We start from the raw sequence: 10,312 nt of genomic DNA, 5'->3' as shown, positions 1-10,312 counted from the left end.
TTGTCTGTGGCATTACCTACTCACTAGAAATAGCCGGGTGCTGGTTATGGATAATACAGGGGACCTCTATGCATTTTGTCCCCTGTATATCCACAACAAGGCCGGCTCAGAGCCCAATGCTTGTTGCGCTAAATACAGGGGACCCCTACATCATTTGTCCCCTGTATTTTGCACAACCAGTACTGTGTCTCCAAAGCCTTGAGCTGTTTGTGCATTTTTTGGGGGTGGGGGGGGGCATGCCATTATTTTTTTATATTTGCCCCTGTTTTACTTTATTTAACACAGAAGCACAGATGGATCAATGTGTCCGATTTTTACACACTGATACATGCACCCCGGGTCTCCCTGATCCATGCGTGCATCTGTGTCAGCCATGACATCGCTCATCAGGCATACACATGGAATGATGTGTGACATATCGTGAAAGATAGGTCAGTGATCTTTCTGCATGTTGAAGAAATCACCGACCAACGACCACCTAGAGCGCATCGGCATCGTTATTGTACCTACACACGGCACTTTTTAAATTATATGTCATTCCAATCGGTCAAAAACGGCAATATCATTTTCAAAAATTGTACTGTCTGTGTGGTCTTTAACTGTATAACAGGAGCTAATGTCATGACCGATAATGTAGGGGGAGAAAGGTATTTTTAATTTAAAGACAAATATCTAATGGGTCTTTTCAAGCTAACTTATACCCCTTTCACACTGCCAGCAATTACCCGGGTTAGTGCACGTGAACATGTAGCAACCCGAGTTATTGCTCAGTGTGATAGGACCAGGTTGAAATAACCCAGCATTTAATCCCAGGTAACGAGCAGGTAACACGTGTTCAACCCGGCTTGCGGTGCAATGTGAACGGGTAACCTGGGTCGATTCGGAAGAGCCGGCACTTGGAGGTAATCTCATCTCCAAGCGCTGGCTCAGCAAGTGATAACAGTGATGTCATGGACGTGGAAATTATCCGGGTCAGGCCACCAGTATGAAAGGGATCTCACCCAGGAAGAACCCGTGTTCAAAATTCTGGGTGGGATCTAGGAGAGCGGTGTAAAAGGGGTATAAGATGGAGTGTAGAGGGTTAGTCATAATCATAAACAAAATACTGTTAATTCAATATACATTGTAGCGTTGTAGCATTATCACCTGGTTAGGTCAAATATTTACTTATCATAATAATTGTCATAAGATCTCTGCACATAGTCAGCTGTGTATAATGAGAGTAAATAACTATAGGATTCTTCTGTATATAAAGAGAACAGCCATATATATTACTATAAGGCTACAAATACAGATCAGAGACTCATCCCGTCCTGTGTGACAGAAGACAAGAGAATGGAAGCCAGACCCAAGTTGAAGCATTATCATGTGCATGGGATGGATTCCAGGGAGCACCTTAAATGTTATTTTGATTCAGAAAGTGCATTCAGAGATGAGACAGTGGTGTTTATTATGGAGAAGCTGCACAACGCATTAGTGACAGGTGTGTATTCAGGATAAATTGCTGCTTTAGCTATATAATATGGTTATTCTGAGCACCAGAAGAATTAAATGGGTGACCTTATAGTGTACAGACAGGGGTGTAGTGTGGGCAGAACCGGTGGAGCTCATGCACAGGTGCTGGCTACGGCAGGGGACACTAAGGGCGGTGGATCAGCAGTGTTTTGTTTTTTTTTAAACATTTAATAAATAGACTGACATAATTGCCTGGAATGTAATTAATTTACCTCTGCACGGAATGGCGGCGGTCAAACATTGTCACCGGAATCCCGACATCATTTTGAGATGCTGATACTGGAATACTGACAGCTGGCATACCGAACGTAAGTATAGTAAGCCAGGTTAGCTTTTACCCACAGGTTATGTTTAGGCACCATTGTAGGCTGCGGACAGGGGGGGGTTAGGGTTAGGCTCAACTGGGGGGAGGGGTTAGGGTTAGGCACTAAAGGGGGAGGGTTAGGTGTAAGCACTAAACAAGAGAGTTATGGTTAGGGTGCACGGGGAGGTTAAATACTGAGCATCGGGATGCCGCTGTCTGTGACGGCCAGCATCCAAACTGCCAGTCTCCCATACCCAACCCATTTCCCAGTCCCCTGGTCCCAAATGGAACTGCAGATGCAGAGAAATAAAGCTGGCACTGTGCTCAGGGCCACGGAAGCTCACACTCTGCCAATGGTCTGACACTGCACCACTGGAGGAGTCCAGTAACCAGCCACACGGATGCAACACTGAGGAAAGGAAGACATAAAGGAGTGGAGCAGAGCTGGTAAGAGCTGTAGAAAAGACAGAATAAGGAGACTGGGCGGAGAGGGAGAGGTAGGTGTGTGTGTGTGGGATTCGGTGTGATACAGCGCCAGCCTGACATGAAAGGAAATCCCGATCGTCTAGAAGGTAAGTATATACTACCCTAACTCTACCCCCTAACCCTAACCCTCCTTTAGGGGTGCATAACCCTAAAACCCCCTTCTAAGTGCCTAAACCTAACCCCCCCTTTCCCCGCCACCTAAACCTAGGTCCCCCGGGGGGGTGCCTAACCCTAACCTTCCCCCGGGGGTGCCTAACCCTCCCTCCCCCTAGCCTAAACCTAACATCCCGATTGGAATGCCGGGCGCCGGTCTCCCGGCGTAGGTTAGTTAACCCTCGCTGGGATTCTGTAGTCTAGATGCCAGCGGTCGGCATTATGACAGCCGGCATCATAAACGTATACCTGTGTGTGTGTAGTAGGGTTTGAATTTTTCATGCGGGACAAACGCGGACCTTCTCGCACATTTAAAGGTCCGATTTTGTCCACAACTCACCAAATCTGATAACTTGCGAGCATGAGTTCGCAGGCTATCTTGTATTTTGTATAGTCTTGCTTGCGGAGGAAGGGCATTTACTCATACCCTTCCTCCGTGCGAACGACCGAGACCCACGTGAGGTTTGTCATTACAGGAACCACCAGCCAATCAGCGTGCACCTTCGTAGGAGCTGCACGCTGATTGGCTCTTAGCAGTCAGCCTGTATGTCACACTTTTCCCCATAGACTTGATTGGTGGGAAAGCGCCATTGAAGTCTATGGTGGAAACCACTACATTGCTGCCTATTATGGGAACCGCAAGGTTAATAGAGGTGGCGCCGACTGATTGGCTGCTGGCTCCTGTAATGACAGTACTCACGTGGGTCCCGGTCATTCATGTGGAGGAAGGGTATGTGTAATCCCTTTCTGACCTGGTTTCTGGTGTGCTTTTTTCTTGTTTTTAACCCCATGAATGCCTACTTGGAACTAAGAGGATATAATCTACACTAGGAGTTGGTGAGTATTAAGTTTTTTTTTACAGGTGTTGTGGATTCTACTGGACAAGTGGATGTGAATGACTACAGGGATTCTAGATAAGTATGTGTGAATGTTTGCTTTAATAATAATGTGAGTGTGAATGTTTGCTTTAATAAAAAGCTTGGTCTTGGTTCTTAAAATACAGGGGACCACTATGCATTTTCCCCTCTATATTTTAAGAACCAGGACAGGCTCAACAGAGCCCGGGGCTGGTTATGCTTGTAGTGGGGGAGGGACACACATTACAGTTTACTTTTTTTTTTTACACACAGAAACATGCATGGATTTCACGGATCAGTGCATCTTTCTGTGTTAATCGGACCTGCTGAGGATAGACTCAGTAGCCTGAAACCGGTCTGTTTTCTCTCAAGTTTTCAGGCAGTGATAGTGTACATTGCCCAACTTGTATGCTCACAATGGCAAAACATCTGGATGCGGGTTTTGCCATTGTGAGTTGCATGGGGTTTGAGAAACATGCAAGTTTGCATGTTCACCCACCCTAGCAGACCAAGGGACATACACTAACCACCCACCCCCACCCACAAGCACATAAACTATCCTCCCTACCATCCCAGTGCCAGGCACATACACTATCCATCCTGTCCTCTCATCCCCAGGAGCCTACACTAGCCACCCTACCCCCAGGCCCATACATTATCCAACCTATAACCCTCGATCCAGGGACAAACACTACTTACCCAACCCTCAGACCCTGAAACATATAGTACCCCCATCCCTTATGTCCAGGTCATACATTAAAACTCCCTGTCCCCCTTTCCCCCGAAAACCTTCATGGCTTCTATATGGTTTTGTATTGATCATGTTCTATTTTAATTTATAAATACAATGCATTGTGTTTGCTTGTTTGAGAATATAATTAAATTAAAAAAATTACTCCATAATAGGTGCTGCCCATCCTGTACACTAGCTGCATATCACCCCCATGTGCTGGCTATGCCTAGTCCCCAGACACACCTCTGTACTGCAGGATGGGGGGTGCCATAGCATGTACCTGCTATGGGCACCAGAGGCATTTCTAGAGAGGAGGGGGCCCATGTGCAATCTCCGACACGGGCCCCCTCCTCTCTGCCCGGCAGCCGGCTGCGCACTGAGTTGTGCGCGGCCAGCGCTGGAGTTATAGACTCTGGGCACTAGAGTGTGCCCAGAGTCTATAGTGTCTGCACAGGTCACCGGGAAAATGGCCGCCGAGGCCATTTTCCCTGTACGGCGCATGCGCAAACGATGGGAAAATGGCCACTGCAGCCATTTTCCAGTCGTATTACAGTGCCAGACGCTCGCACCGACGTGGGACTCCAGAGAGGTAAGTAATATTATGGGTGCAGGGTGTGCGGTGCGGGGCCCCCCTGGACCCAGGGGCCCGTGTTCCCCACACACCCTGCACCCATTATAGATACACCCCTGATGGGCACCTCAGCTCCACATTACACCTCTGTATACAGGATATAATGGGAACAGGAGACACTTTCCCTGCTCACAGAGAGATGTCAGCTACAGACGTCACTTTCATCCATGGTGCTATGGAATAGAATTAACCCACCAAACGTTATACACACAGCACAGAAATGGCGACAGACTCGGGAATCATAGACATATCTTCCTTATGCATCACAGAAAATTGAGGAATAATATATAATGTTTGGGTGCAGTATATAGATATAAAACATGTGACACAGATGCTATTTTTTTTATATTTGCTTTTATTGCCAACACAGTGTCTCATATATACCATGTGTCCATTACAGTCACACAGCTGTGGGAAATGTATTAACTCGCAAATTCCCAATAATATATTTCATTGGCATAGATGAAGGCACCCAGTATTATGCCATGACACATAAATCATGAGATCCGTTCCAGTATGTGCCCAATTCTGGGACTCACATTATCTTTCTTTGCCATTAACTCATTGTAACTTTATAGAATGTTGAATTTCTTCTTATCTGATTCCTCTTTGCAGGTCGTATTAAAGGAGAAACTATGATTGACATCAGTATCGGATCCATGGTTCATCATCTTTTTGTTATAAGTGAATTTTTTAAAGAAATCACTATATTAAAATTAAAAGAGTCCTGTATTATGGAACTCAACAAATGGGTGAACACCCGTACTGGGGCTTTCGACTGGACTCATGCATCTAAGATTGTTACCGAGCTGGGAGGCATCAGGTAAAATGTGATTCTAAACATACAGTAAAAGAACATAAAGATTGAGTCAATTTTAATAAAAATAATAAACAAAAATGTAAATTAAATGTAAGTGGAACATACATTTCGGCACTGACACTTGAACCTGCTGTATTATATAATGTAATGGTGTTATTATTTTAGTGTGGAAGAACAGAAAAAGGAAGAAAAGTTGAAGGAAACCATTAAATGCATTGTGCAATTTGACTTCAGCAAAGAAAACCTCACGGATCCGGTGGTGTTACCACAAGCCGACTGTATACTCACGGCGGTGGTGCTGGATGCAGTTTGTCAGGACCAACAAGACTTCATCAAAAACCTGAGGAAGATGTCAAAGCTGCTTAAGCCTGGGGGATACTTTATTATAATTGGGTGCCTAAATATGACATATTACACTGTTGGTAATGATAGGCTACATGCATTGACTTATGATGACATATTTGTAAGAAAGACCCTCACTGATGAAGGATTTGAAATTGGTTCCTGTGAGTTACTTGATAGAAAAGTAGAGACTGATATAATAGATTACAAGCAATTGATGGTCCTCACTGCTGTCAAAGGGGGTTGGGTATGCGATTCCAGCACAAACAATGCTGGCGGTCAGAACCCCGGCGCCAAAGTCACGATGGTGGAAATTCTGATGCATACAGGTAAGTAATCTAACCCTTCCCGTAATCCTACCCTAACCCACCATTCCCGCAGCCTAGCCATAACCCTCCCCCCACAGCCTAACAATAACCCTCCCCTCCTGCAACCTAACCATAACCCTCCCCCTAATGCCTAACCCTAAACCCAAAAACCGACTGTTGGGATCACAGCCGCCGGGATTCTGGATACTGTTGAGGGTTTTGGAAGGAAACATATAAGATATTTATTGTTGCCATCTTTCTCCCATTCAACCCCAATGACACTGACACTTACTTACATATGGGAATGTTTAGTAAGAAATGACACTGATATGTCTTTTCTTATCTTAAGTATCAGACCACAAATGTTTCATAGCCAGCCTATAGTCAGTACACAGCTAGCAGGGACAAGGGTTAGGTAAAGTGACATCCAATGACAGGATGAATGGTCTGGCATAAGAGCAGGCAATAGAAACAGGCAGGGAAAAAGCAAGCATGTACAGTAATACAAAAGCAAGTCCATTGTTCAGGACATAAAAACGGTAATAACATGGTATAAGCAAAACTGGTTCAGATAAAAGCCAGGTTATCATGTGATAATAATCAAGCAATCAAGAAGGATGCCAGAAAGTCAGAAGCCGATGTTTATTCAAAGTTTCCGGAGTTTGCGCAAGGCCAAGTTCACAAAACAATCACCTAGCACTGACTGTTAGGTGAGATCTCACTAAAAGTGCTGGTTAATTGGTAGCAAATGTGCAGACCATTTCAAACAATGCTAGGAGCTGGATACGCATTTCACCCTACAGACAATGTCTCCAAACACATGAAAGCTATATCAACCAGCTAACTTGCTGTAGTAATACATATTTTAAGTTAACCCTAAGGACATCCAGTTGGTACAGGATCCTAGATGGCAGTGGCGTAAAAATGGCCCCAGCAGAGCTTTCAGTGGCTTGGGGACCATTGCTATGCCACTGCAACTGTGAACACTGGCCTCTGAAGTGATCAGGTGACGTCATGATGTCACCCACATTGTGAGGAGCCTGCGCGGCCTCACCCTTTGGATCAAGTTAGATTCAGTCAGCGCACACTGATCAGGATTAAAGCTCCGGGACTTTATCAGTCGGCATCCCGGCAGTCGGCCAATCCTTTGTCAGAGGTCACATCCCAGGAGGAAGAGACCTCTGACAAAGCCGTGATAGGGCGACACAATATGTGATGGACAACATCTGGATATCACAGGAGTCAACTGCATTTGGGGCGAATGAGTATTGCCCAAAAATCACACAGCAGCCCTGCCTATCTCTTTTGCCCCTCTACTGTACTTACCTCCTTGGAGCCGGTAATTAAAAGTGAAATGTGCAACAATATCACTTTATTAATTAAATGCATTGCTGTTTTTCATGAAACATTTTTATTAAATGATCTTTCATTTTTTGGTGTTAGCCATATTTATTTGTTTTTCTTCAAAAATTTAAGTAGCTCTTCGGGAGGTTTAATTTTTCTCGAGTAGCTCACATCCCAATTAAGGTTGGTGACCACTGATATACATATATAATTTATATTCTATAGCTCCACCCCCAGTAACTTCACGCACAGTGCCAAAACCTATTTTCCCGAAAATAGCCCTGTTAATAACATTCTTGAAATGCAGAGTCCGTAACTCAGTTTCAATATGTAAGCATTATGAATGTATCAATAGCGCTTGTCATTGTATCCAGGATACAGATTTCTTTATTACAATACGCAAAGGAAAACTGTAGAATAAGACCTAGATAATTACTCAATTCTACATGTGCTGCATCTGTAATTTCCATGCACATTGCTCATATATCAATTAATAAAAAAATAGAAATATTTATATAAAAAAGGGGTATATGATATATATATATATATCACCAAAATAGAATACTTTATTGTGCACTGTATAGTTATTCCACTGATGTAGTCATAAATATTTATTTGCTATGAAATGTAGACTATGAAGTTTATTGCATAATAAATGTACAATAAAGTACTTAAATTGCCTCATGGTGTTTTTCTGTAGGATCCACTTGGGAAAGATGTTGGACTTCTTAGTTGTGTAATAAAATAGATCAATACAATATATGTCAATAGAAAAAAATATAAATAAAATATATAGATATGAAAATATAAAAATATAGAAAATATGTATTTAGAAATAAATATAAAATATTTAGGGTCGTATTCAATTAGACGATTTTTGAGACGACCAAATCTTCTTAAATGGTTAAATGTAGTTGTTCCATAGAAACATAAAAACAGAAAAATATATAGAATATTGTATTAGAAAATAATATAAATCAAAAGATCTGTCAGCAAGACCTCAGAAAAGAAACCGGAGAGACCCTTCACACAGTAGTCCTCATGTGACAGGCAGGAATCTTAACACCCCACACAGTGTCTTGCTAAGGTAACAAATGCTCACATGATTGTTACCTGTGAACAATGTGAATGAATCACTTCAAGGTTTCTTTACCCAGACACATATATGATGACAGAACATGGGATGCTCACATAGAGGCTGACTTGAAACTGGTATGATGAAAACTTATAAAGGTTTCTTTTCTTCTTAAATCATAAGTGATACCAATAGGCTCCCAAAAATAGGAAAGAAACTGAATATTGGGCCTGATTCAGACCCGCTCGCAAGCGGGTCGATGGTGGCCCAGTGCGCACACACAAGCCCCGGAGCGAGCGCAAAAAGCACTTGCTCCGGGACTCAATACACAAGTGGCGGCTGTCGATGTTGATCGACAGCTCGCCCCATTTTGTAGGCATGGCGGTGGGGTTGACTTCACAAATGGAGGCGTTCCCATGCGAACACCTGCCGTTTGTGGGCAGCCCCACTGACATCACCAGTGATGTCATTGGGAGAGCTTCCAGCTCTATTTGAGCCAGAAGCTGTCTGGGGCTTGCGGCCATGAGACCCTACCACAAGGGTCTCATCGCAAGCCCGATGGTCGCGATGGTCTTGACCATCGCGACCATCATCATGGCCGCTCACTATAGCTGTGGGTGGTCACCCACAACTGTGCGAGCGGCAAGGAGGCCACTCCTAAAATAACCAGAGGCGTTCGCAAAAAGCGAGCGCTCGCTTTTTGCGAACGCCTCTGAATCAGGCCTATAGTGTAGTATGTCTTAACAAAAATGTAATAAACATTAAGAACAAATATAAACTTAAAAAGTGGGGATTAGCCTTCATACCAGATAGATGGTAAACAGCGTTCACATTGGTATGCATTCAAAGTGGGGGAAAAAGACACCCGGTGGTGCGCTATTAACCATCTATCTGCTCCTTCAGAACATAGGGGCATATTTATAAATTATCAGGTTTTAGACCCAAGAATTATCTTATTGCAACTTATCACAGCAATAAGAAATTAAAGATCACAGGGATGTACCATTGATCATTTGGGTTCCAATTGAAGCCCATCCCTTTGTTGTGTAAAATTAAAGTGATCAATAATTACTTTCTCCTTTGGGTGACTGTCATGGTACTGCCCGTGCGCGGTTAGCAGACCACCCTTTTGAGTATGTGCGGTCAGCAGGCCATGCAAATGTGAGCAGCTATTGCTGTTGAGGGATTATACAGGGATTTACCAGGGATTTACTCCTGATAAACTTTGAAATAGGTAGCCCATAAGTTACAATGGTAAATGCTGTCTAAAGATGGTGTTACAGTAGCTACCGGGGGCAAGCTCATAGATCTCAGTAATAGCAGCCCCCATACAAACCTATGAGAGCTGCTATTGTGCTCAAAAACTGGGGACTGCAAAAGACCCCCCTCCCGATACATTCAGGGGATACTTCAAATTTTCAGATATCACCTGAAACCTGTGTTTTCTGGGGGATATCCTGCAAATTTAATTTCATAGTATGAAAATAGGCCCCATAGTGAGCATCAGTGATCACCCTGCAGAGTTACTGCCCTACTAACTTTCCTGGTCTTGTCTGAATCTGGAGATACACTTCCCTACCTCAGTATGTCACCTGACCTTCATCCCTTACCTGCTCCATTGATGCGTTGCCTTGAATAACAACTTCTATACAGAGGAAACATGTCAGGACCTGGACTGTCAGACTACGGTTGAGGTCCCGGGCGACTGTGCTCCACGTGTCCAGATTCAGGTGTCCTCTCTGGT

At 43.8% G+C, this 10,312-nt stretch overlaps 1 protein-coding gene across 1 annotated transcript in view; it reads left to right on the top strand.

Annotated features, from left to right (window-relative positions):
- Nucleotides 1-1,335: 1,335 nt before the first annotated feature.
- Nucleotides 1,336-10,312, top strand: part of LOC148477224 (nicotinamide N-methyltransferase-like) — a 35,211-nt gene continuing 26,234 nt past the window's right edge. Inside the window, exons 1-3 of the mRNA XM_088457038.1 lie at nucleotides 1,336-1,483; nucleotides 5,295-5,502; nucleotides 5,665-6,170. Coding sequence (XP_088313164.1) covers nucleotides 1,336-1,483; nucleotides 5,295-5,502; nucleotides 5,665-6,170 — 862 coding nt within the window. The remainder of the gene's footprint in view (nucleotides 1,484-5,294; nucleotides 5,503-5,664; nucleotides 6,171-10,312) is intronic.

Source organism: Taudactylus pleione, unplaced genomic scaffold, assembly GCF_031769625.1.
Source record: "Taudactylus pleione unplaced genomic scaffold, aTauple2 ptg000734l, whole genome shotgun sequence".
NCBI classification, from domain to species: Eukaryota; Metazoa; Chordata; class Amphibia; order Anura; family Myobatrachidae; genus Taudactylus; species Taudactylus pleione.
Note: the sequence above shows the minus strand (reverse complement) of the source record. Positions and strands in the feature narration are given on the sequence as shown.